General features: G+C 39.2%; 4 protein-coding genes and 1 long non-coding RNA gene across 6 annotated transcripts in view; 1 reads left to right on the forward strand and 4 right to left on the reverse strand.

Annotated features, from left to right (window-relative positions):
* The window catches only part of atosb (atos homolog b), a 33,074-nt gene extending 31,014 nt beyond the window's left edge, over positions 1 to 2,060 (reverse strand). For both annotated transcript variants that reach the window (XM_084728462.1, XM_084728460.1), the window contains exon 1: positions 1,695 to 2,060. The gene's annotated coding sequence lies outside the window, so the exon portion shown is untranslated. The remainder of the gene's footprint in view (positions 1 to 1,694) is intronic.
* A 2,310-nt stretch (positions 2,061 to 4,370) lies between these two features.
* Positions 4,371 to 10,132, reverse strand: cenatac (centrosomal AT-AC splicing factor). The gene is made up of 11 exons (XM_084728463.1): positions 9,833 to 10,132; positions 8,991 to 9,157; positions 8,677 to 8,775; positions 8,520 to 8,586; positions 7,865 to 7,927; positions 7,384 to 7,451; positions 7,172 to 7,286; positions 7,013 to 7,043; positions 6,220 to 6,324; positions 5,723 to 5,855; positions 4,371 to 4,722 (listed from the first exon to the last, which is right to left on the reverse strand). Exons 1-11 carry the CDS (start codon positions 9,947 to 9,949, stop codon positions 4,605 to 4,607), a joined length of 1,083 nt encoding a protein of 360 aa, XP_084584589.1. The 5' UTR covers positions 9,950 to 10,132; the 3' UTR covers positions 4,371 to 4,604.
* A 429-nt stretch (positions 10,133 to 10,561) lies between these two features.
* LOC146320263 (uncharacterized) lies at positions 10,562 to 12,609 on the forward strand. Its single transcript, XM_084729508.1, has 2 exons — positions 10,562 to 10,777; positions 11,697 to 12,609. Exons 1-2 carry the CDS (start codon positions 10,606 to 10,608, stop codon positions 12,578 to 12,580), a joined length of 1,056 nt encoding a protein of 351 aa, XP_084585634.1. The 5' UTR covers positions 10,562 to 10,605; the 3' UTR covers positions 12,581 to 12,609.
* Positions 12,610 to 13,208: 599 nt separating this feature from the next.
* On the reverse strand, positions 13,209 to 19,953 carry LOC146320264 (chondroitin sulfate N-acetylgalactosaminyltransferase 1-like). Its single transcript, XM_084729509.1, has 9 exons — positions 19,320 to 19,953; positions 19,118 to 19,218; positions 18,849 to 19,027; positions 17,552 to 17,768; positions 17,112 to 17,213; positions 15,792 to 15,973; positions 14,457 to 14,551; positions 14,295 to 14,376; positions 13,209 to 13,601 (listed from the first exon to the last, which is right to left on the reverse strand). Exons 1-9 carry the CDS (start codon positions 19,680 to 19,682, stop codon positions 13,309 to 13,311), a joined length of 1,614 nt encoding a protein of 537 aa, XP_084585635.1. The 5' UTR covers positions 19,683 to 19,953; the 3' UTR covers positions 13,209 to 13,308.
* A 598-nt stretch (positions 19,954 to 20,551) lies between these two features.
* On the reverse strand, positions 20,552 to 22,924 carry LOC146320265 (uncharacterized). The gene is made up of 3 exons (XR_014771500.1): positions 21,799 to 22,924; positions 20,931 to 21,042; positions 20,552 to 20,660 (listed from the first exon to the last, which is right to left on the reverse strand). It is a non-coding gene; the product is annotated as an uncharacterized LOC146320265 (long non-coding RNA).
* Between the last annotated feature and the right edge of the window lie 2,349 nt (positions 22,925 to 25,273).

Genomic DNA, 25,273 nt, shown 5'->3' on the forward strand with positions numbered 1-25,273 from the left:
CTGCAGGCAAGGTAAGAGGAGACACTTACAAGCCAATGTCTGACAGAGGCTGTAACACTGTTAGTCTGGGCATAATCAATTCAGACAGAATGAGGAGAAATTGGGCTCTTACATTATTACAAGCCTCAAGTTAGCATCATGTTGATCATCATGTACTCTTCTAATAAATGGCCTAACTAGGCACTGGTGGCTCTATATAGAGAGAACACATGGTTACTCATGACCATACTCTTGCTTGACTCATTGTACTTGACTGGGCATACAATATTTTCCCCTGGGGTTATTGGTAGTTTTACATTATGAAGTCAGCAAACAGACCAGTCATCAATGGGGATTCCTGGCATTGTTTTCCTTCCATGCTAAAAATGTCCCACAGTTTTTGATCTCTCTCTCCCTTCCATGTCTTTAGATGTGAGAAGATTTTCTAAGTTCCTTTGTCTCACCTGAACAGACTGAATTGATGTCTTATTAGTTTTAGCATTTGGGAATTTAAGGCAAAGAGTGATTATGCATGGGACAAGCCCAGACCCAGGACCCACGCAGGCCTGCTGAACAACATGCACCTTGCCTTCAGGGTTGGTTACAGCAAAGAGCCGCATGACGTCACACTCAGCTGAGGACAAAGCCCACTGGTTTCTCCCAGACAGGGAGGTGCAGGGGGGGGGGGGGGGGGGGCTGTCAGAGCAATGCAAGGACAAGCAAGAGAGGGAGAAAAATGTCGACTTGCAGATGGATTTGCTGCAGCAATGTGTGCATATGTGGGTGTGTGTGCAGAGATCTCCTATTTGCATACATGTGAAACAGCTGGTTGATTCCATATGCACGTGTGCAGTATGGGTGATGTAGTATGTGTGTGAGTGCATACACGTGTGCCTAATGTGTATGTCAATGCCATCATGCCCTGCTTGCCAGGACAATAGGAGGCAGTGCTTTGCAGCTGGGTATAATAACACTGTAATAACCGACTCTCCTCTAATACTATATATTTTATATATACAGTGACAAGGATTTAGTGCCAACATCAATGCTCCCTTCCCTGAATGATGCAACGTAACTCCCAAGTGCAATCCAAGGGAACAATACGCCCACTGCACTCAGTGCTATCCTCTCTCCTGTAAGCTTTACAGTGATGATCACCACTCCACCCGCTGAGCTACAGTCATAATCTCACAGATATACAGTATACTAGTGCTGCTTTATCCCCCCTTCTTGCACAGCCCATATGCGCACAATGCCAGGAGGACATGAGTGTACAGCTATGACAAAATGCATTTTGATGGGACGCACCCATGATGGATGATTAATAAATTGGGATTTCTATTACTTTGTCTCTCACTACCGCAGGCTGCACACACACTGTACACACACACACACACACACACACATATAAAGAAAGAGTGAGGAAGGCAGACAAAGCAGGGGAACGCCCCCTAGACCAAGATACTGTCAGGTCATCAGCTGGCTTAAACAGGATTCCAGTCATTCCTTACTCACATTCACAGATTAACTAAGAAAATGATGACCTGCGTGTTCAGAGAGCAAACATTTAACTGAAATCATCCAGAAATGGGTAAATGACCTAAACAAACATTTGTATCATTTCCATACACGTCGATCTTTAAAGTTCCCACACAATGCAGAAGATTAAGAGGTGACAAGCTAGCGAAAATTGAAAAAAATTGAAGCCTACTCACCTTACAAAAAAGAGGTGGACTCAGGAGGAAAAAACACAGCCTGGCAGCCTGGACTGACGCGTCCCTGTCGTCTGGGAGTTTGGCCTTTCTGTTATCTATGTCTTTGCCGTGTTGACTGCTGCGTTGTCGGATTTCAGGTAGCTAAAGAAAACCGACTTCGAAGCTAAAAGCCGTTAGCAACCGTAGATGGATGTCTCTGATGGGTAAAATACTCGGATAGTTTCAGTCTCGTCCTCTCACTCTGTATTGCCACATAGCTCGCTAGTTGACTGACTACGTCCCTTCCTCTCCCTGCTTACTGCCTGTCTGTCTTTTTTGTGCTCGCAGCTGTTTTCGTTGTTTCAACCTTTGCCTGAAATTCCTCCTCTGGCCCTTTAAGCAACGTTTCCGGGGTTTGCGCGTTAATATATAGGAGGCGGGGCTTCACGGCCAGCTGAGCGCCTGTCATTTAAGCGATTGGTTGCTTCTATTCCGCTCAACCAATCAGCACTCGGGGATTACGCCTTCTTTAAAACATGCAGATTTATTCAGAAATCCCGCTCCGTGATTGGACTACGGATTATCTGAAGAAACGCCCAGTACACGTGCTTTTTCTCCCCTCCCATTCTTTAGTGCCAATGATGGCTGTTGCGTTGGAGCTCTAGCTGTCAATAGATCCGATAATGTTTAACGAAAAACTCAAACAAATAATAATCTGACATGAACGTTAAACTTTATGCAGTTATTCAGCACTGATATCATGTGATAAAATCAGTTTCGGTTTACGGCGACGATTAAATTCACAGTCAAACATACATATGGTAACCCCCTTTTCTTCCGTTTGCACTGAATCAGCCATAGCCATGTTGTCACAGAGCTAAGAATAGATCAGCTACACGTTGTATCCCCATATTGCCTTGCAGCTGCACTGAGCTCCACCACGCCCATCCATCTAGAGCACACTGGGGCCTGATTATACTTTGCTGTGGAGAGGAGGCCTGTACAGATAAAAGGAGCTCGGGGAGTGGAATAAAAGATTTTGCGTCTACTGCTTTTGACCAGTCATCCATCTTTATGTGGATGTTCCCCTTTGGCAATGCAACAGCTGCATATTTCACACAGTAATTGTTATTTAAAAAAAACAAAACTCACCTCTTTTTATTCTAGATCTGCTATGCTGCATCATACAAATAAATAAATAAATAAATCATCTCTTTCTATTCTAGATCTGCTATGCTGCATCATACTGTATTTTTTTCAGGGAACTAGAACTTAATCATACCCATCACAAAATCAGTTATTAAGGGATTTGTCATTTTAAGCACAATTGCATTATCAAAGGAAGCATGCATGCAGACAAAACCCAATTTATAATGGGTGCAAAAATGCCATTTTCATGTTACAAAGTCTTTTTTGTATTGGGCCTTGCAATATATTGACGTTATAGCATGATGATGTGAGATAAACTATTGTCTTAGACATATCATTATGTTGTAATATGGCATAAGTCTTGTCTTTTCCTGGCTTTTAATGACTGCACTACAATAAAATTAAGCAATTTTCCAAACTTACTACACTGTTCTAATAGTTACCTTTATCCACTAAGTCATTACATCCACATTACAGATAATAATTTATCAAAAATCTCATTGCATTAATATTTTGTGAAAGCACAAAGTCATCCCTACAATACTGACACAATATCGATAAATATCAACACAGGTATTTGGCCAAAATTACTGTAATATTTGATTTTGTGTTCACAATTTAGACTCAAGGATGCTGGCTGTGTCCTCTCACCCAGAGTTAATTTGTTTGAGATGTCCTGTCACTCTAACACTTCTAATTTGTTATGTCAGCAACTTAAATTTAGCTTCTGTAGACCAGAAATGTCATGCTTCACTCTTACAACTTCACCAAGTAACTTCCTTCTTTCTATAACAAAGAATTCGAGAACAGGTCGAAACTTCTGGTTTTGGAGAGCACAGAATCTAAAATGATCCCATTGAGACAATATGTATGTCAATCACTTTTGTGAAAATTAATCATTGTTACATCTTATCTGAAGTTGACAAACATTTGCATAAACAGCCTTGAGGCCTTTTCCAAGAACTCAACATATTTTGAAAAGGGAAATGAAAGATCATGATTTGGTGTACAGGTTCACTGTATACAAAGAAAAAAAAAAGAAAAGAAACATGTTTATTGTCAGAGAGTCAGAAACACTGAGAATTGCTGCTCTCATTATGTGCATCACTGTTTAGGGTTCCTTATAAAATAATACTTAAAGGGCAAAATCTGAAAGGAAAAAAAACATTTGGTTACATAGAAAATACTGAACCACTGAAGTGCTGTCCTTCTTGCCAACAAATAACAAATAAGGACGTACATCCATAAAAAAAAATGTTTGTACAGTTAGATTTTTAAGTTGTAGCTTAACTCTACTCTTATCACACAGCAGTTGCCTTTGTTAGTTGAGTGACTGACGCCCCCTGCTGTTTACTTGCAGTCATGTCACCCTCAGAGACCCGTGGTCTGCCAGGAACTTCAATTCTTCAGTAAGGCTGATTTTCATTTTATTAAATGGAGCAGGTCAGTGAGTGGCAGCACAAATATTGGTTTGGTGATGTGAATTTGCATCATGTACTTTTCATACAAAAATGCAATTATCCAAGGAAGCTTTCATACATAAATATATCAAATAGATGCTGTTTAATATACTTGCCAAACATCTTTACTGCAAACCCACCATTATGCTACAAAGAAGCTTATATACATTTTTTTACACACAAACTCCCATTTGGTTAATACCAGGGTGTCAAATCAGCTGGAGTGTTTCAACTCTTCAGAAACAAAGTATAAAAAGTCACTTGCATCTTGCAAACTATATACATCCTGTCACTCACGAATTCTCACACATCACACTGAGTTTTAAGTGTCAGAATTTGTCATCTGGTCAGTTGTTTTTGCTTTCTTTGACCCTTCTGTTCCGTGTTCCCTCTTCCTCTTCTGTCTGTTCTTCTGCCCTTCCTCTTGTCTGAACTGGTGCCTGTTGAAAAAAAGCAGAGACAAGTGAAATATTAAAATATTAAAAGTTTTGGCAGCTTCCTTGAGTTAGCAAGTGCTAAAATACAATTGTGATCCTAAAAAATGCTATTTATTGTTCTGCTGCCACAACTACCACTAACAAATTACATTAGTATAGAAGTCATCTCTAGCCAGGGGAATAAAGATAAGATGTTTTCCATTGGCTGACAGGTCTGCTTACATCACTGGCCACTTTGGCAGGTGGCCGGCATGCACAGATCTTTTCACTTTCAGAGGTAATCCGCCAGCAGCACCTTGTAAATAAAAGTCACTTTGCAGTGTTCTTACAGTATAAATATTTATTCTCTTCACAAACACATTATTCAGCTGAAAACCAGGAAAAAATAAGTGCAGCTTGCAGCTATATACATAAATAACATGGCGCTGCATATGTCCGAATAATTTCCAGTGTTAAAGTTGGGCACTTTATTTTTGGCATCATTGGGCAAAAGTTCCAAAACAACCTTTAAGCATAATGTAATTTAAGTGATCTGAGCAAAAACTAGACTTCTGCTCCTCCTCCTCTGCTCTGACTCCTCAGACTTTAAACAGCCTAGCCCGTGTTGGCAGACTTTGGCTGATCACAGGTTGATAAGTTAATTGATTGTTGAGCCTTATTCCCATAACTACAGTATTTGATGACCTGGGACTGAGACTCAACAATCAACTATCTTTCAAGAAGGTATAATGAAGAACTGGTGTTTCAGTGAGAATGAAATAAGAAAGCAAAATACATAAGTCCTTAAAAAACCTCTGCATTATCTATCATATCCCATGTGGCTGCAATAAGTTCTCCATGGACAACGATCAGCTGAAGTGGTAGCAGCAATAACACACGCAGGATATGAAACCTTAAGTTAAGGCCTGTATGTGTGTGAAATGTGTGGGACGGGGGAGTGCACTCTTGAATTACAACAATTCTATGTGAGTGTCAGGTGCAGTGAAGGGCATTGTGATCTCACCTGGACTGCCAGCGTCGTCCACTGTTCCACACTCTTCCAAAGGAAGGAAGCCAGTTGGCATCTGTATGTGAGCTGTGATCAAAGTTGGCCCCGACTCTGTTCGGTGGAAGCTTCCTCAGTTTCTCTTGTTCCTCTGGCAAAAGACACAGGAGCCAATTTTATTTATATTACTACTACACTTATAGGAAGTTATTGATTGTATTTTTCATCAGTGTATATGTATATAATCTTAGTATCATCAAGACTGACTGATATGGTGCAGTATTCACTCCTTGTTCACTCATTTTTAGAGGACAGCAGCATTTGTTGCTGTGATTGTATGATGGCATAAAACCAGCAGAACACAAGACCCACAGCTTCCTGGTTACTAGAAGTGATGTGACAGCAACCAATAAAACATGCCCATGGAAATTATCATCAGCAGTGGGACATTCAAACTGCTCATCTGACAACAAATTTACATAACTCACAACTTATTTTCTGTGTGTGATTCTTACTCTGTTTGAGGAACTCTTGGAGCGAGGGGCCGATCTCCGGATGAGCTGCAGCTCCACTGGAGGTCCCCTCCAGTGGATCATCCTGGAGCCAAGGAGGGACGGCACCTACACAAACAGAGGTCATATGCTTACTCTTAAATCACTTACATGCAACTTGTAGACATGCTGGGTTACTGCACAAGCACAAGTATCAAAAACAACAGGAAATCAGTAAATAATTTAGTAATTTGAAAGAAACTTTTGTTTATCATTTACTACGAATGCAACTGTGCCGTTTCTTTTCAGGATTGTGTAGGAGGTAATGTTTTGTGCAGAATAATAATCCTCAGAGTGAGACAGGGCTAAGAAATATTACAATAAATAGAAAATATACAAAAAAAACACTGAATCCAGATCAGACTGATCTGAAGAGATGGAATGATTTTTAAAGCAAAAACTGTGAGCTGAATTTAAGATGATTCAGACATGACTATGATATATTTTTACAGTGCAATTAATTGTAATAATTGAAATAGTGATTTTTTTAATTATAGAAAATGACTCAAACTTAAAATTTCTTTTTGGACAGCATTAATTATTTGATGTTGATGTCTGTTAGCCTCTCATTCACTGTTCCACACATCAACAAAGACTGACAGATCTGGTATTAAATTTACACATAATAATTGCAGCAGTTTAGCTCAACTTCCTAAAACTAGTCTTTACTGTGAACCCCCACATATAAATGTATAATTACAGCTCACTCTTGGCATTTCTGCAGATACTTGTTACACAAATTCATATATCACCATACCTGTATGAACATTTCCACTGTTTGATGAATCCTAGAACAGAAAAAACAAGTGACCAAGTGAAGTGAACATGTTTGTGTAAAAAAAAAATAAATAAATAAATAAATAACAATTAATTATCAAACTTAAAACACTTTCTTAATGAGAGTTGTCCTGTCTACCTGATAACCTATGAAAGTCAGGCCTTGTCCTGCTGCAGCCCACGGTGCTTCAACCATCGAGTCGACAAAGCCGCTCCCCGCCGGCTGGTCTGATCCCTGAGGTGTAAAGTGAGAGCTGCTCCCAAGACAACCAAAACCAAATATTTCATTTAATTTTAAGTGCTATTCATGATTAAACACAAAAAAGATCAAATGTGTGGACACAGTGTTACCTGACAGCATCTTCTCCAGACACGTCCGTGCCGTTGGGTCCATTGAACAACTCTGACTCTGCGTCACGCTGGTATCAATTCAGGAAAAGCCAACAGTGGTTCACAGAGGAAGTCCGAGCACTAATCACGCTTCATCTCAGCTTTTATCATTACACTTTCCCCTAGATGTTGGCATTAACCCCTCTCTATTCAGATCTTTGTTTTCCTGTCCAACATCAATCAATCCTTGCAACTAAATAGTTTGTTTTTTGTTTTTTTTTACTGTAACATGAAAAAGAAAATACTTTGTCCTTCAGCCAACCTAGCCATCAAATTTTCCAAGTTTAGAAAGTTAAACAAAGTTGATGATGTACTTTGGCAGATACAATCATTCAGCTGGAGAATGGTGGTATTTCCTGTCAAACATGCAACTCAAAATCATGAAAAACAACAGTCGAGGCCACAGTGATGGATACTGCCACTGCATCTTTGCAAAACAAACCTCTAAAAGAGACTGAAGGACCTCTTGACGATGCCTCTCATGGGCCCGAATGTTGTCAGCTTCCTGCAACGATGAAAAGCAAAACAAGAAAGCAAACAGATTAGCAATGGTCAGTGTGCCACTTATGACTGAAACATCTCAACAACTTGTGGATGGATTGCCCTTAAATTGACGCAAATTATACAAACATTCATGATGCAGTGTGATCAGCATGTAAAAGTTTGAAATTGTCTAATGCTTCGTTTTAGAGCTGCAACAATTAAACAATTCATTAAATTATTAAATTAATTGTAGACTATTTCGATAATTAATTAAATGTTTTGAGACATATTTTCAGAAAAAAAAAGTCTAAATTTGCCAATTCCAGCTTCTCAAATGTGAATATTTTCTGTAACAGTAAATGGAATATCTTTTGGTTGTGGACAAAGCAAGACATTTGAGGACCTCCTTGGACTTTGAGAAACAGTCTACAGCTGCAACGATTAAATGATTAACTGATTATTAAATTAGTTGCCAGCTACTTTGATAGTCAATTAAACATTTTAATTTTTTTTTTAGGAGAAAAGGTCAAATTTATCTGATTCCAGCTTCTTAAATATGAATATTTTCTGCTTTCTTTACTCCTCTATGAAAGTAAAGTCCCATTTTGTATTACCTGTTTTATGAATTCATCTTCCTTCTCCACAAAAGATTCCAATGCTTTTGCCACCTCTTCTTTGAACCTAAACAAAAACAAATAATGATCCTTGAGGAGAGTCTTTTATTTTCCAAACAAATTTTATTCATATAGACTTTTGGTTCAGCAGCTCTACCTTTCAATTTCCTCCTCTGCAATAATGACTTTGTCTCTAAACTTGGGGTCGGCCTTATTTTCCCACCAGAATTGGTGAGTATTCTTCCTGTGTTCTGGGCTGAAACCAGATACATGTTAAATGTCAAAACAAAAGCAGTTGATCACAAAAATACATACAGTATGGACAAAAGTATGAGACAAACATGTGCTGTCACTACCACAAACTCTGGGGTGTTCTGTGCCAGACATTATGTGGTTTTACTGGGTGAATGTGAACCAGGGCATTGGTGCAATTAAAATAAGCTAACTAAAAGTTAATTACACAAAACTTACGTGGCCATGTGTTCTAACAAGCCTCCATACAACACAGTCATGTTGCCGTCCGTAACATTTCTTTCAACTTCAAGCCCACAGCAGTAGCACCAGAATGTCTGCTTGTGCTGGGTGCAATCAAACTTTTCGACTTGGGGTTTTTTAAGAGTTCGGCGAGCTTCCTTCACCTAGGAGACAGAACGAAATAAACACAGGAAACATAAAGGTTACACTCTAACTAAAACTGATGCAGTCTACAACATCAATGCAATAAATCTTCTGTGTAGATTAAAATGTTTTTAGGTCCATTTGAAAGCTGTATTTTGAGGTGTTGCTGAATTATATTTACAGGTGTTTCTACTATTTTCCACCTCTTTTTAGGTCACTGAATCATTGAAGCAAGGTTGTCTAAAGTTTCGACACTTCACTTCTGTTTCAATAACACATTATAGTATCAAAAGTATCAAAGCTACAACAAAAATATATCTCTCTAAGAATTCATTCAAGACCTCAGTTCAATTCAGTCTTTATTATCCTGCCTGAAATCTGACTTGCAGCAAAACCAATATCAGCACTGTCAGCCGGATGCTGTATATAATGTACAATACAATATTTTAGTCTGTGTAAATGAACTGTGCAAATGTTTGTGCAAAATATATAATCTGACCCCTCTATCCTTGAATCATCATTGAGGCAGTATAACGACTTGACTTGTTACGGTCTTCTGCTTTTACTAGGTTTTCGCAGTCATCAAGCATCGCAGCTAGTGTGTAAATAGGTTCAGCGAAATAGAAGAAAATATGAGCACAAAATACTGAAAAAATGTGAAACTTCAGCAAAAACCGTGATACGCACTTACTTACCTTTTCTAAATATTTGAGAAGAACCACTCTGAGTCTGCTTTGGTGATTTTTTCCGAAGATATGTTTCTTCCCAGTGAATGTTGTTTGCCTACAAATGGCGCAGTAATATGCACCCATTTAGACAAACCGTGCAAGAACCAGAAAATATGCTAAAACTGAATCGATTCGGAACCTGCGCCAAAAACAAACATTTCTTTCCCTTTTTTCAGTCCTCTTTTCAAATGTATCTCATGTTAGTAAGGTGAAGCGCGAGCCAACAGAAGCTAGCGGGGCTAGTTAACTGCCACAGGAAGCAGTTCCGTCTCTAATTGTTTCCCCCCAGAAACACAGAGCCGCAGAAGAAGTCCGTTCAAGATAGAAGCCAGAAATAGACCTGACCAATAATATAACGATATTAAATCAGTATTGTGATATGAGAACTAGATATTAGATTTTGGATATCATTATATCGTGATGTGACATATATTTATAGTTTTAAAGCCTGCGTTACATTCACGTGATGTATTTTTCTGAATTTACCAGACTGAAAGAAGAAGAAGGAGGAGGAGGAGGAGGGGGAGACGAAGAAGAATTGGATAACTGGACTAAAATGAAGACATTGCACAGTATTTGGACGCTATTTAAAAATATATACTGTCAAGTTGAGCATTAATAAACAGTGGAGGGCACCAACACGGCAACGTAGCGTCAAGTCTTTCTGAAGAAGAAAAAGAAAAAGAAGAAGAAGAAGAAGCTGAAGAAGACTATAAGCACAGCCTCACTTGTAAACAACAATGTCGTCAGTTGAATGTTTGAGAGGGTTTGTCAACGAACGACTAACTGCTGCTGCTGAAGAAATACTCAGAGGTTTTACTAAGACTATTGTCAAGTACGAGGAAGAGATCGATCGTCAGCGTAGGCTGCTGGATATCTGCTGGAGACCTGACATAAAGTTACACAGGATAGGTGTGTAAAACTTAAATTAAATCAGAACATGTATACAGACAGGCTGCATTTAAATGTTAGCATGTTAATGTTTAGCAGGATTCATGTTTACCGTGTTGACCATCAGCCTGTTAGCATGCTTTAGTGCAATTATCCATTTACAAGACAATATTATTCACATTTTTTTGCTCTAAAGACAATGTTACACATCATGTATGTATTTACAGCAGGTGTGCGATTATCCATGTGTATCCATACATCTGTCCATATAGATACATAGTTTTTCCACATCTCTATAAGTGAAATCTGTATGTAATGTATATAGCTTGATAGAATCCATATTTATATATATTCTTTATATTTTTATCGTATTTTTTTGAGATTATCTTATTTTAAATTAGTTAGCTATGGCTTATGGGACAGCCAAATGTTTTCTGACAAGCTGTTGGTCATAATCCAAGGTATAGACACTGTAGACCAAGCAGGGTAAACACATGTATTCGCAGTATTACCAATACATGTTGCATTCCATTTTGTGCATCTGAGTGTTTCCGGTGTGCAACAAGCACAATAGCGGCACCCTGACTCTGTTTGACCTGAAAGGAACGAAACTTTAATTGGTATCACTGGTAACACCTGTGTTCACCCTTCTATTTCATGTCAAAATGTATGGTGTCAAAAAGGTCTATTGCCAAAACTAAAATCTGTAGAATACTATAGTGATTGAGATATTTCAGGCTGGACCAAAGTGGATGACTTTATCAAGTGACAGACTGACATTGCCATCCCTAGGTACCTGCGCCAACTTGTTAAAAAAAAAAAAACAATCTAATGCTGGGATCTCATGTAACATTCTTATAGTTTAAATATAGTCTTGTATACAATTGTTCTGGAGTCTATTTTTCTTCCATCTCACTCCCTCCTTCCTTTGTTCCCCCAGAGCTCCCACAACAACATGACTATAAAAGGGAGGAGGTTCTCACTAACCAGCAGCTCCGTCAGCAGGGGAGGAACTCTAGTCTGGACCAAGAGGACCCAGAGCCTCCACAGATTAAAGGGGAACAAGAGGAACTCTGCACCAGTCAGGAGGAAGAGCAACTTGCACTAAAGCAGGAGACTGATACCTTTAAGTTGACTCCTACTCATGGGGAAAATTATCACAGTGGAGATGAGACAGAAACACAGTTTCCACATAGCATGTATATCAATTGGCTAAGAGATGAGTGTGACCACGAAAAGTCAGAAGTATCTGAAGCAAACAGTGACCATCAGCTCCTCTCTCACAACTCTCCTGAAGCTGAGAGCCAAGATCAGAATAGAGGCGAACATGAAGAGTCTGGATCGATTAAAAATGCAGAGCCAAATCTCGAGAAAAGCCATCACAAAAGCAAAAGTCTCAGCAATAATGAAGGTAATATTCACCCAAATAATGGCCCAGATAAAACAGTTCTCACATGTGAGACTTGTGGGAAAGACTTTAAGGATAAGTCCAGGTTGAGTAGACACCTTAGAGTTCACACGGGTGAGAGGCCATATATTTGCAACACCTGCGGGAATAGTTTTGGTGACCTAACAATATTGAGGAGGCATATAATGATCCACACAGGTGTAAGGCCATATTCGTGCAAAACATGTGGGAAAGATTTTAGACTTAAGAGTGATTTGAAAGTCCACCTGAGAACCCACACAGGTGAAAAGCCGTATATCTGCACCACTTGTGGGAAGAGTTACTCTCGAAAGACAGACTTGAAATGGCACATGCGAATTCATACAAATGAGAATCAGTGTGTTTGCAAACCAGTGGAGAGCTATGTGGTGACTTGACAGTCCATGTGAGAAGAGCACACACTCATGATAAGTCCTTTAACTGCTAAACCTGTGGGAAAAGATTCCTCCATTTGACTCAAAGAAGCTTGCACACAGACAAGCAGCCCCTGGTTGCGAACACAGGACAGGGCTTAAGGTTTTGTTCAGACAACTGACAGATCAGATTTGTCTCTCAATACAGACAGACTGTCTGCACTGTTGTTTTCAAATGACTGGATTTGTGTGTTCAGGCATCAGTAACTACATATGCTGCTGATACGGCTTCCATCAAGGAAGCTTGAGAAACGGAGAGAGCCTGTACACAAAGCTCCTCCCAAAGTGCCAGCAGACAGTTTCTTTCAGGTTCACAGTGATATTGAATATCTTGCTGTAATTTGTATTGTATGCACAACATTTTGTTTTTCGCTCAACTTTCTAAGTTATTATTATGAATTGAAAAAAAAAACAACATATATTGCCTTAAGGGAATAAAGGCCACATTCCATGTCTGAATTTTCTATGGAAAGAAATGGACAAATGGATCACAGAGTTCATTCATTTATTGACACAAAAAAATCAGTCAGTATTTGTTTTGATGTCAGTTTATGTCCATTTTGAGAACACTAAACTTCAACTTTCGTTTGTAGCTGAATAGTTAATGTAAGTAAACAAATTATAATGAAAACCAGAAGAAGAGCACACAGACAGTGACTTCAGCCCCATTATCTCATCACCAAAGCCTCAACTCAACTGTTCTCATGTTCCTGTGTTCTTTGGTTCTGGGATTTTAAATGAATCTCAATCTCTCGTTTGAAGAACAGCTCCCCCAGCTGGCCATGTGAGGCTTCGCTCATGGCTTTGGTCTGCATGCACATCTTGTACTTGTCTGGTGGAAGTTCATCTGCACAGTTCTTTTCGTGCCACAAGTGGAAAAGGCTACGAGATGGAGAGCGAATCACCATCAGCTTACTGTGGAGGTACTTCCTGTACAGGTGCACGTCCTCCAACCCCCAACCTTTGATGTTACGGTCAAAACCACCTGTCAGGAAATAAAAGAAGTCCAGACATTATGCATTATGCAGACTAATAGCATTTTGATGAGAATTTTTTCCCAATAGTTTTATGTTTTAAAAGAAAGAAGAAGCATGTAAACTAAAAAGATTACATGGATGATTAACCTTATTATTATAATGGAGAAAATCCATTTCCATAAATGTAAATTTTTTAGGTTGGAAGCCGAGCTTTGTTGCATTTAATAAGAAATTCAAGCAATGTTTGCTTATAATATGTTAATTAAAAAAAAAAAAAAACTTTTTATAAAAATTTGCATCTTTATTTCTTTTTTATCCCATTAGCATTAAAAAGTCTCTGTCTTCTTTGTCCTATTTGTTCTTTTATTTGTCTTTCCTGTGCTTACTTTTGTGCAAGTTTTGTACATATAAGTTCTTCTGGAGGAAATAAATGGGTAAAAAGCTTTTTCACCACCAGGAAAAGGTTCAGGGTGGTTTTAAAATTAACTGTCTATGTTCAACTACTATTACAGATTTAGACCCTCAATAAGAAGTGGAAATTTTGTAGAAAAACGGACACAGAATTATTAATTTTTTGCATTTATAGCTACATACAGAATGTGTATATTATGAAACGGACACTTAACAGTCATATTCAATTGTATTATGTCTTTCAAAACATGGAATTAGATCAATTAGTGATGACAAAAGCTTTCCATTACCTATGTTGATGAAATCAGACCTATACTGACATGTCATGCCAAACCCAAAGTCTCTCCAGAATCCAGTTTCTTTCCTGATCACCTGAGACAAAAGAAGCAGCCAGACGTAAGTGTCAAATTCTTTTTAGTCGTGTCTGTTTTGTGTATTTATTGTTTACCTACCAGTTGTTGTTGAACAGGGGGTAAAAGTGTATGATTATGGTAGATGATAGATGGGTTGTACTGGCTGAAGAGCACTGGATAGTACACTTTCTTACCTAGAGAAAAAAAAACAATAAAAAACAGTCATGCTCAAATGCACAAGTCACATATTCAACACAATGTCCCATTTCTTACAAGTATATAAAACAACAGGCTGTGTTAAACTAATAAATTAGCTGTATTACTGGCAGCAACAGCAGAGGTTTGAATGGAGAGAAAGGAATACAAACGATAAGTCCAACAATAACCTGAACAAAGAAGTAAAACCTCCAGATACACATTACTGGTTAAAAGGAATTCATTTATTAAATCAAAAACACTGTAGCTTTTGTCCACAGGGACCTTGGCAATCAACAAAATATGAAGGTTCCTTGCTGTAGCTGTAAGTTACAAAAGGTGGATAATCCATGTTAGACTTATGTTTTAACATCATTTATTCACTAAAGACATCTTTGACTCTCGCAGACACCGGTTCAGAGGAAAGAGTAACTGGTGCCCATAATTCACAGGAAGTATAATGAAGCTAGGAATAAGGTGGAGTGGCTGCTCTTGACAGAGGCAGCGAGAGCAGGAAAACTTGCTGAAATAGAGTGTAGGAGGCATATGAGGAAGCAGGTGTGACTTTGAATCTCTATCAGCTGATAATCAAACAGCAGGTGGTGTCAGAGCCGCTGTGGTGAACTTTCATCTTTTTCACATCTTGTCGGCAGAGACAGTACAGTACACTTTATATTCTGATTCAACTTCAACAAATCATGTCAAAATATGTCCTGTTTGTTTTGAAGTTTTATGACGGTATTGGAACATGTGGTATATTTTTTTTTACCTAGCTACTGATTTGAGTCAGCAGAAGCAGCATGTGCAATTTTGTGTGCCAAAATGGAATAGAGAGGAAACCACTCCATTACAGGTCAGCTATTTGGAGCCCACTCAATAGTACATCTCTGCCCAACATCAGCCTGAGCAGAGGTCTAATCACAAAGAGTAACTGAAAACATCTGTGTGGGAGTGCAGGGCCTTTAATTAATTCAATGCAACAGATGGCAGAGACAATACTATGACTTTAAAGGCAATTTAACTTGTTTTACTAATAGACCTTTTTTATGGCAGCTGTCTTCATATGAAATAGTCCGGTAAAAACAGGTGTTGCCAATGATACTAATAAAAGTCCCATTCCATTTAGTGTAGCAGAGCCTTTTCATAGCAGCATCCTGACTGTTTGACACCTCTGTGGTGTAAATGTTGCATGATGTTGAAAAGGCTCCTGTGTAAATGTTTCATACAGCATTCGCTCACCAGGCTCTGAGTTGAGACGACAGGAAGTTAGAAAGTCGGCCGTGAAGTGGATGTCAACGTCACAGAAGAAGAGCAGGACGTTCTGGCTCCGTCTCCACGCCCTGGCCCCCACGTCTAAGCCCCGCCCGCGAGAAAACTCCTCATTCAGCTGGATCAAAGTGAAGCTCCTGAACCGAGTCTCTCTGTGAGAAAGAAGAAGACAGAAGGACTGTTTAGACAGTGGTTTAATTTAAAATGTTTAGAGGGAATAATAATTCAAAAACAGTCACTGTGCAGACATAAAGTTTCATCAGACTGTTGTAGTTTCAGCATTACATAGTTAACAATGGCTCATCATGATCTACAAGTTTTCACCCCAGCCTGTGCTCAATCGAGGAGTGTGTGTGTGTGTGTGTGTGTGTGTGTGTGTGTGTGTGTGTGTGTGTGTGTGTGTGTGTGTTGCTCTCTCTCTCACCTACAGTTTTTTTTTTATCTTAAGGCCAAAATATCTGCAGTGCAGCACAGACTCATCTTATGAGAATAACTTCAAAAAGAGCTCAGAAGAAGAAACAGACTTCAATATAGTCTTGCAGTTATACATACTGAGTCTCTCTTGATATCAATTGATTAATTAAAGAGAGTCATTGCATGTTATCATCTTGCCAGACTTCACTCCAACTCAAATCATGGTTAAAGACCCGCTGTAAGAAGTTAAGCAATGTTCTGCTGTGGACAGAGTCAGCAGCAAAACATATTTTGACCACCACCATGACACAAACAAACAGATCGAGGCAGCAGTTCACTAGCAACTCCCGTGTTCTGCAAGGTAAAATTACTGCTTTTGCAAAAGGAGTCTGGTTGAGTGACAGAGAGCCATATTTGGCTAACAGCCAGTTAGTCTGCACAGTTTAGTCACTGTTCTGCTAGTCTGTATTTTAAGAGGTCAATAATGTTATTTACATGTGCAAAGAGATAAACAATTATCTGACCTTTTTTTTAAGATAAATGTGACCCTAAAAAGTAATACCAACAAAGGGAACAAAAGCAAGGGAAGTCACCCAGGGCCTCTAATCTTGTTTCATCAAGACACAAAACCTGAAACTACTTCACTTAAATCTTTTTTCTTTTTTTCAGAGTTGAAGACTTTTGTAGGAGTTTAAATAGTAGAGGAGTATAAAATCACGCATGTTGGGGTCTGTAACTGTGTCAGTGATTAGACTTGGACTGGGTTGAGTAAGACTTTGTAGGTGAATATTATTTAAAAGGGAAATTTCACCTCCAGTGTGACATTAGCTGATTATTAAGCTAAAAAAAAAAAAAAATGATTTGACTGCTTTTTACCTGGTGGTTTGGTCCAGCATGGCTTTCACCTGGTCTATCTGATCTCGTCCAAAGTAGACCACAGTGAGATGAACCCTGCCGTCCTGCTGGATGCACACTTCTCTGAAACAAAGAAACACAGAATAAGGAGGCATTAAACAAATAAACACATGTCAGACCCACTTTTATACTACTTAATCCAGAGATAGCCACAAATTGCCTTTTTTGAGATAAACACAACAATTACATTCACAGCTGTGAAACCATCCTTTAAAATCTATACACTCATTTTCTCTGAAGTGGCGAGGAATCTCAGCTGAGTCACTCTATTAAGATAAGGATTCACTCTGCACGTCCAAATGAATTACTTAAGTTTCAGATCAATAATGTCACGATACAATCACAGTTGGCGCCTGTGAGTGGGAGCCAGGCAGTGTGTTAATTCACTCTGCAGACGATACCTGAAGTTGGTGATGAACTGCCTGAATGCGTCCGTCCTCTTGGACAGAGGGACAATGATGTTGATGAGGATGCTGCGTGTGTCCAGACTCTCACTCTTCACCTTCACCACAGGACCAAACGGCCTAAAGAGAACAAGCTGAGTGAAGTCCTGCGGGGTGTCGCCTTTAAACATCAGCTCGTACACCGTTCCTCTGTCCCGCTCTGTACGAGTCAACCCTGCGACAGAGACAGGGGAAACAAGACAGTCACATCCCACATCCATGTTTTACTAAATTAACTTAAGTACTGCACTTAAATTCAAATTTGAGGAACTTGTACTTGGGAATGAAGGGGACATGTCCTCCTTAAAATTTAGAACACAAGCATTTGTGCCTCCCAATAAAAATTTGAAAGTAGTCAAGGACTTTTATTTTGATAATCCACTAGAGCGTAACAGCTGGACACAACCATGCCTTCAGTAAAATAGGTGGTGGCAGATGCAGCTTCAAAAGCAATGGTTGCAATCTGCCATAAAATGAAAAGAAGACTATGCAACTATGCACAGTTGGTAACCATGGAAGAGCCAGAAGAGAAAAGGATGAGAAAGTCTAATATTTTTTCACAAAACGTCTCAAAAACCAAGTAACCAATTAACGTTTAGAGTTGTTAGTCTGCTTACTAACTTAACCTTATGTTCCTGCCCATAATTAAAGCTTGCTAGCTAGGTGGACAGCAGACAAGCTAATTTAGCATTAGCTACACACCAGCTGTCTAAAGACAGTCAAAAGAGCAGTAGTACGTGATTTGGACACCAAATTGCAGAAAGTAATGATGCGTTTAAGGTGAAACAGTTCCCAACCCTGGTTAAGATTAAAATTGTTGTATTATGTGACTTAAATTAATTCATTTAGATTTAAATGTAAAAATTTAAAGTATGTAAGGCACCCTAGAGGGAACTTTATTACATTTTTTTTGCATGCTGGGCCACTGTATAGGGCACTTAAATGTTTTGTAGAGGCATGCAAGAGGGCACTTTTGCTGCATTTTGTTTTTTCAGACACACAGACACCAGGGTGAGCAGAGACAATGACAAAACCTCCCAAACAAAAGAAAACAGCTAACATGTGCATAATGTCAGACTGAATAATGACAGAAATTAAACTGCAGTTCAGTCTCATTATCAGGTTCCTAGTTTCCTCCTGGACATGCAAGTTAGGTGAACACTCTCAACTACCCATAGCCATTGATGTGTTAGTTGTCTGTCTTTGTGTCTGTCAAAGGTCTGAAGATGAATAAATGCACTGGGATGTTTCTCACCCTCTATGAAGTCTGAAGGGGAGTATGTATGCTTCCGCCTGGTGTTGTCAGTGTGTTGCTGAGGTCCGTTGAGGACATGCAGAGCTGTTTCCACTGTGCTGATCAACTCGTCTCTGCGGTCTCTCCTCACAGGCCTCTCCTCTGGGTGCCTGGTCAGCCCCGTCTCCAGCTGGTACACCCTGAGTGACATGACAGAAGTAAGACCTGACATCAGAAGTGGGTGACACAGTTATGCCTCAAGGCCGTGACGGCTCTATTGTCCTACTCACCTCCGCAGGGTGAAAGTGTCAAAAGGAATCACTGCATATTCACTGGACAGCTTCACACCTGAGTTCACCTCTGCCTGGTTCAGCTGGGAGCGGAAGAACTCCTGCAGGACATGATGTAACATTTACTACTTCATCTATAATGTCAAACTTCATCAGCACACATTCATTTCACATCTAAATCATCCTGTATCATATTTCCTACCTTCAGGTCAGCCTGGGTTGGGTTTTTGTGCAGACTCTCCAGACCCTGAGGCAGAATCCCTCTTGTTTTAGCTTTATCCAGGGACTCCTGGAGCTGCTGTGTCCTCTCCTGAAGAGCCTCCTTCAGCTGAGCAATCTGCTTTGTCAGACTGTTGATGTAATGTCTGTGAGAGTCCTCCCTCTCCTGCAGCAAGGCCAGGTATCCTTCCTTACTGGTGCTCCCTCCAGTCAACAGCAGAGACTGCTGGCTGCTACGAGACGACGGCTTACAGGCCAGGAGGTAGAACAGAAACAGACAGCAGCCGAGGCCCAGCACAATGAGGCCGACGCGGGCCGACAGGGCTAAAAGCCACCGTTTAAACATGGTGGACTGTCTTTTTAAAAAATCCTTCAACTTTTGAGGCTTATAAAATCATGACTGTACTTTTGTCATGTGGAGATGTAACCACAAAAATATGAGCAACCCATAGTTCCTAAACCACAGACTGAAAAGTAAGGCTTTTACAGAAGGCATCCTCCTGTTGTCTCATGTCATCCTCCTCTCACATCCGCAGGACGCATCTTTGGTGTTTAAACTTTCATTTCTCTTAAATATTGGACCAATGTAGCAGAGATCATCACCTGAGCGCTGAAAGTCCCTAAAATGACAACAGCATACATTTTAAAACAGTGATTCCCAACCTTATGGGCCTCTAACTAAAAGCATTTTTCATCAAGTAAAATTTAAAAACTAAAAAAATTGACTGGATGGTGGTGCCAGTGGAAAGAGATGATGATCAAAGTCTTCTGGTGACCATGAATATCTGCACAAAACTTCATAGGAATCCATCCAATAGTTGTAAAAATATCTGAGTCTGGATCAAAGTGGTGGACTGATGGACAGACCGACGTTGTCATCTCCAGAGCCATGCCACAAGCAGGCCAGAAAGCAAAAATTAGTGAAGAGCCAGATTAAATCATAGAATTTTATGTACAATGATCAATGATCAGAGAGAGAGAGAGAGAGAGAGAGAGAGTGAGAGAGAGAGAGAGAGAGAGAGAGAGAGAGAGAGAGAGAGAGAGAGAGAGAGAGAGAGAGAGAGAGAAATTTAGGCTCAGTATTACAAACATTCTAACAAAATATGTTTTAATTGTAAATGAAGAAGTGCACTTGGGAGTATTCAGCCAAGAAGCAAAACCTTTTTGGAGCCCAAATTACAGAGTTTGGTTGAATTTCATGAATTGTTGTGATCGGAACATCGAAACTTACTGCAGAGACTGACTTGTGTTTTTAATCATCAGGTTACCCCTCAGATATATCTAGGGACTCCTTGGGGGTACCTGGCCGTCAGGTGGGTAACCACTGTTTACCAAGGAAATTATTTATTAGTCACGTCATCATTAACAGATTGTTACAGATTTAATTTTGTTTATTGTGCACAGATTGTGAAAATAATAGCTACAGCAAAGTTTAGTCCAGTATCAAAATAATCTTCTTTCTTGGCATTTTATCACACAAAGTCTAACTGAACATTACAGACAGAAAGAAACACAGAGGTACGAGACTAAGACATGCAAATCTTAATATCTTACAACAAATCAAATGACACCCAGAGAAATCAAATTAACCAACCTAGTCAGTGTTGTCCTGATGTGTGTGAGCAGCTCATTTCACTATCAGTCCTTGGCAAGCGTCCTCGTCCTCCGGCTGCCGTTGGACTGCTGCTCAGGTTTAGGTTTGGCTGCTACAAAATGCACAGGAGGAGAAATAACCTGACCTTACATTCACTCTGAGTGCCACGACGCTGAAGGTGGGAAGTGACAGAAACAAGCATTTCTCTGTGCGTCTCTCCACCCTGTACGAGCGTGTGTGTGTGTGTGTGTGTGTGTGTGTGTGTGTGTGTGTGTGTGTGTGTGTGTGTGTGTGTGTGTGTGTTGCCATCATCAGTTTATTCACAGCACAGATGGCTCTTTATTGCTCAGGTAGAGGCTGATCTCATGAAAGACTTGCTTATGTTTCCAGGTCCACCCAAGCAAGTGTGTGTATATGTGTGTGTGAGAAACAGAGTGTGTGTGTGATTACAGATGCATGTGTTCAGACCCTTTTAAAGGATTCTACCATTAATACAGGTAATTTTGATACAAATTTCAGCCCTGCATGCTAATAAAAATCCCTCCACAGCATCACTAGCTTTTCAGCTTAAATATTACTGTTATGGTTGTAATCTTTCATCTCTTTCGGCTTGTATAAAAAAGCCTTTCATCTGTTTTAAAATGAGTGCAAAGCTTTCATCTGGCTGTCATCTCAGTTGAACACCTTTCAGGCAGTAAATCACAGTGGGAAATCAGATTTATGAGTTCTCATGATGAAACTGATTGTAAAAAAAATCTGAGATCACAGGCTGAAACATGCAAAAAACCATCCTCCAACACACACTTAACACTATAAAACTGTAATTAAGGACATTTTAAAAGGACAATTAAAAAAAGGATATAATCACCAACTGCTGTGACTCTCCATTATGTCCATCATCCTGAAGTGCTCATCTTTTCCTGTCTCCTGCTGCAAAAATCAAGAGTTTCTCAACAATTCTCGCTGGGTTTTATTTTGTAGTCGTGCAGGAAGAGAAGTTTACATATCCATAAAATGATTAAAAACTCTCTTTATGTCAAAACTGAGAGTTGAAATGGCTTTAGAGGAGTAAACTGAACGTTTTCCTGCTCAAATCTGAGTACACCTCCTCTCCCTCATCCTCAGTCTCCACCTTTCCTCAGCACCTCCCTCTCCTCTCCTCTTCTCTCTCCTCTTCACTTTCTATCAGACCCAGTCAGTGTTCACATCCATTCCTTACGAGATCTCACACCATCTGCCTTCATCCTGAATTCCCTTTCAGGTCCTCGGAGGCTCCACCCTGCCCTTAAGTCTAATTAGAAGGCAACGGGAGTAATAGGTCTGCCCTTCAGACTCTTGATACTGCACTGCCACCTGCAATCTGTTGCAGAGAAATAGCTAGGTACCAGTTGGATCCCACCAACAGGACGGGGTCTTGCACATTTAATGAGGCGGCGCACAGATGGTCCTTGTTTTCATTTGGATGTCAAATCCTGAGCTCTGACTCCTCTAAATGTTGGAGTTTCCGACTTTGTTTCTCCTGTAATTCTCTCGTGTCACATTTTCTTCTAAATCGAGATCCAGTGTCCAATATGAATGCATGTAATACAATATTATGTTTAATAATTCATTGTTATTCATAAAAAGTTTTTTTTTTTCTGAATGAAAGGACAAAAGCTGAAGGGAAAGATTGGAGTGTATTTTCTGTTTCAGTGCAGTGCTTATTGTTACATAATTCTACTGTTATTTGATTCATTATTGATTTTCTCCAGCAGAGGAATATTGGTACATGTAGGTCCAGAGTGTCTCAAGCTGAGATGGAGATTATTATTCACACCTGTCTAGACTGCAAGACTCTCTGGACTGTATACTGTATGGATCCTGCGGGCACCATCTCTATTTTATTTACCGCTCTTCTTTTAGTTTGTTTTTATCTTCTTGCTGTTTTATTGTGCAGCAGTCTTACTGCTGTTTCTTCAGCCAGTATCAAGCAAATGCACACACTGACTACACCAATCCATACTCAGATATAACTGCTGTTACAAGTAAATATCCTGCATTGAAAAAGTTATTTAAAGTCATAATCAGCAACATTTTCCTTAAGAAAACAATGTATAGACACCATAATCCTTGTCAATCATCACTTATGACCATCTAGAGGTGTGTGGTGGTGTCTGTATCTGCAGAGAAACTGTCCTCTGCCTGTATTTCCCTATTTTTCCTCATTGTTTTGCTGTGCTCGTCAACCAAAAAACGTTTTTGTATTTTGTATTTGACATCTTGATGTGTTAAAGTAACAGTTCGGACAAATCCCACTGACTCTACAGTTAAAGCTGCTACAAGGAACTTTCATATTTTGTCGATGTTTGTATTAACGGTAACTTTGGCTGAGAAAATGTAAATGCAGGCTTGTTTCATGTGAGTTCAAAGAGAATCTGACTCAGCGGTGGGTATTAAGAACAACAACTAGAAATATTGCTGAAAGCCACAATGAAAGGGGTCCAGGCAGATGCTTGTAAGAAACAACTGATACAACACACAAAGGTTGTCATATTGTTGGCAACTGGGACTTGGTCACATATGGATTTGAACTGTTGACCTTTGCATCAACAGTGAAGGTGACCACTGGGGAGACATGGATGAGACACACCTTACATAATTTAAGTTACTAAGTTATTGCAATGGCATCAGATGTGCAAAACTGGGGCATTTATATCTGTTCAACCTTAAAACTCTTCAAAATCTTGGTGATAAAATTCTGAGAAATATCACACATCATTCTGCTGCTTTCAGGTCTTTAGTCAAACATTTTGGTGACTTTCCATCAAACATTGAGCAAAAAAGAAAATGTACATACACTATCAATTACAGCAAGATATTAAATATCACTACAGTCTGATCTGAACATTTGAAACACTTGATGTTGACCATCTAGAGATTCATTTGAATGAAAGCTTGTGAAGATACAGATGTTAATTGATTTTACATATTTTGAAAAATAGAGTGATGTAGTTTTGAGATTACCACAGGTTTAATGAGGCAAAATTTTGTCACAGTCCAGCAGATGTGCAGCTCTGTAGGACCTGCGGCTTATTTTTAGAAGTTTGAATTATGACAAACGAAAAGCAAAGTAGTTAATTTTCTGTTAAGTGACAAATCAATTCATTGTCTAATACTTTTATGTATACTCTCAGGTTCAGTTTACAAAACATATTTTATAAACTCATCCTATATTTTGTGTGTATAAATCTGAATTTGCAAAGTAACTGAAGCTGCAAAATAATTGTAGTGTAGTAAAAAGTACAATATTTGCCTCTGAAATGTAGTAGTAGAAAAAGTCTCAAGTAAAGGACCTCACATTAGTACTTGAGTACTTAGAAAATGAATAATTTATGTGTCATAACAGAACTCTGCTCTCTCTGGTTGTTTTGTGTATCATATAATCATTTATGTATTTATGAATCATTTGTGTAAAAAATGTTGCAGGCACGTCTGTATCTCCCTCCCTCTTTTAGCTGCACTCAAAATACAAAAGATTCAAAATACAGTGAATCTCAAAAATTATGCATGAGGAAATGTCATAATTATATATATTTCATTAATTAACCTATGCCAGCTGTTTTAAGACTTTCTATCTGGATTAATATGATTTTCATACCTTACTTCACCTGGTGATGGCGCCAGATACATGACTACCAAGCAATAAACAAGAGAAGCTGAGCAAAACAGACAACTGCATTTATTATTGTTTCAAGTTATTATTTACATCTGTTGGATTACAAAATGTGGAATGTGGCCAGAATCAGAGTGAACATTTCTCTTTCTCACATGTTGAAAATGCAACAGAATAAACTTTTTTTTTTTTTTTTTTCTCGGCACACAGACTTGTGTGACTTCGGCAGCCACCTCTGTGTGTGTTTGGCTTTTAATTACAGTGCAGGTGCCTTCTGTATCTGGACAATCTGTGCTTTGTGAGTTTTGTGCTCAATTTAGGCAGTGTTTTGCTTTCTGAATCGCTGTAAATCACATTTTAAAAAAAAAGAAATCTACGACCGAGGAATGTAAAACAGAATCACCAGCAATAATGCCACAAAAACATCGTGTATGAAAGTGAGATTAAGTCGCTGCTTCCCAAATGGATTCACAGAACAACACTGACTGTCTGTACTGCTGCGTCATTTATCTTCAGGTGAAGCAGCGTCTCTGATTCTTCTTCGAGTTTTTATAAAAGATTCACTACACCTGAAAACAAGTGCTGCATCCAAACCTTAGTCTAACATTTTAGAAGAACAAAGGCATGGAATTTTTTTTTTTTTTTCCGTGAATTCAAAGTGCAAATATCTTAAAAAATCTTCAACATATTT

This window comes from Lutjanus erythropterus, chromosome 10, assembly GCF_056507025.1.
Source record: "Lutjanus erythropterus isolate fLutEry1 chromosome 10, fLutEry1.hap2, whole genome shotgun sequence".
Lineage (NCBI taxonomy): Eukaryota > Metazoa > Chordata > Actinopteri > Lutjaniformes > Lutjanidae > Lutjanus > Lutjanus erythropterus.

Bases quoted from the DNA above. Each gene is read 5' to 3' on its own strand.
- cenatac (XM_084728463.1), bottom strand. From the start codon at position 9,949: ATGGGTGCATATTACTGCGCCATTTGTAGGCAAACAACATTCACTGGG. The intron at 9,158-9,832 runs GTAAGTAAGTGC...TCTGTCTCCTAG, and splicing joins TTCTCAAATATTTAGAAAAG to GTGAAGGAAGCTCGCCGAAC. The intron at 5,856-6,219 runs GTAAGAATCACA...GTCTTTTGCCAG, and splicing joins CCAAGAGTTCCTCAAACAGA to AGGAACAAGAGAAACTGAGG.
- LOC146320263 (XM_084729508.1), top strand. From the start codon at position 10,606: ATGTCGTCAGTTGAATGTTTGAGAGGGTTTGTCAACGAACGACTAACT. The intron at 10,778-11,696 runs GTGTGTAAAACT...TTGTTCCCCCAG, and splicing joins CATAAAGTTACACAGGATAG to AGCTCCCACAACAACATGAC.
- LOC146320264 (XM_084729509.1), bottom strand. From the start codon at position 19,682: ATGTTTAAACGGTGGCTTTTAGCCCTGTCGGCCCGCGTCGGCCTCATT. The intron at 17,214-17,551 runs GTATCGTCTGCA...TCTTTGTTTCAG, and splicing joins CAGTTCATCACCAACTTCAG to AGAAGTGTGCATCCAGCAGG. The intron at 13,602-14,294 runs GTAATGGAAAGC...ATTTCCTGACAG, and splicing joins GTCTGATTTCATCAACATAG to GTGGTTTTGACCGTAACATC.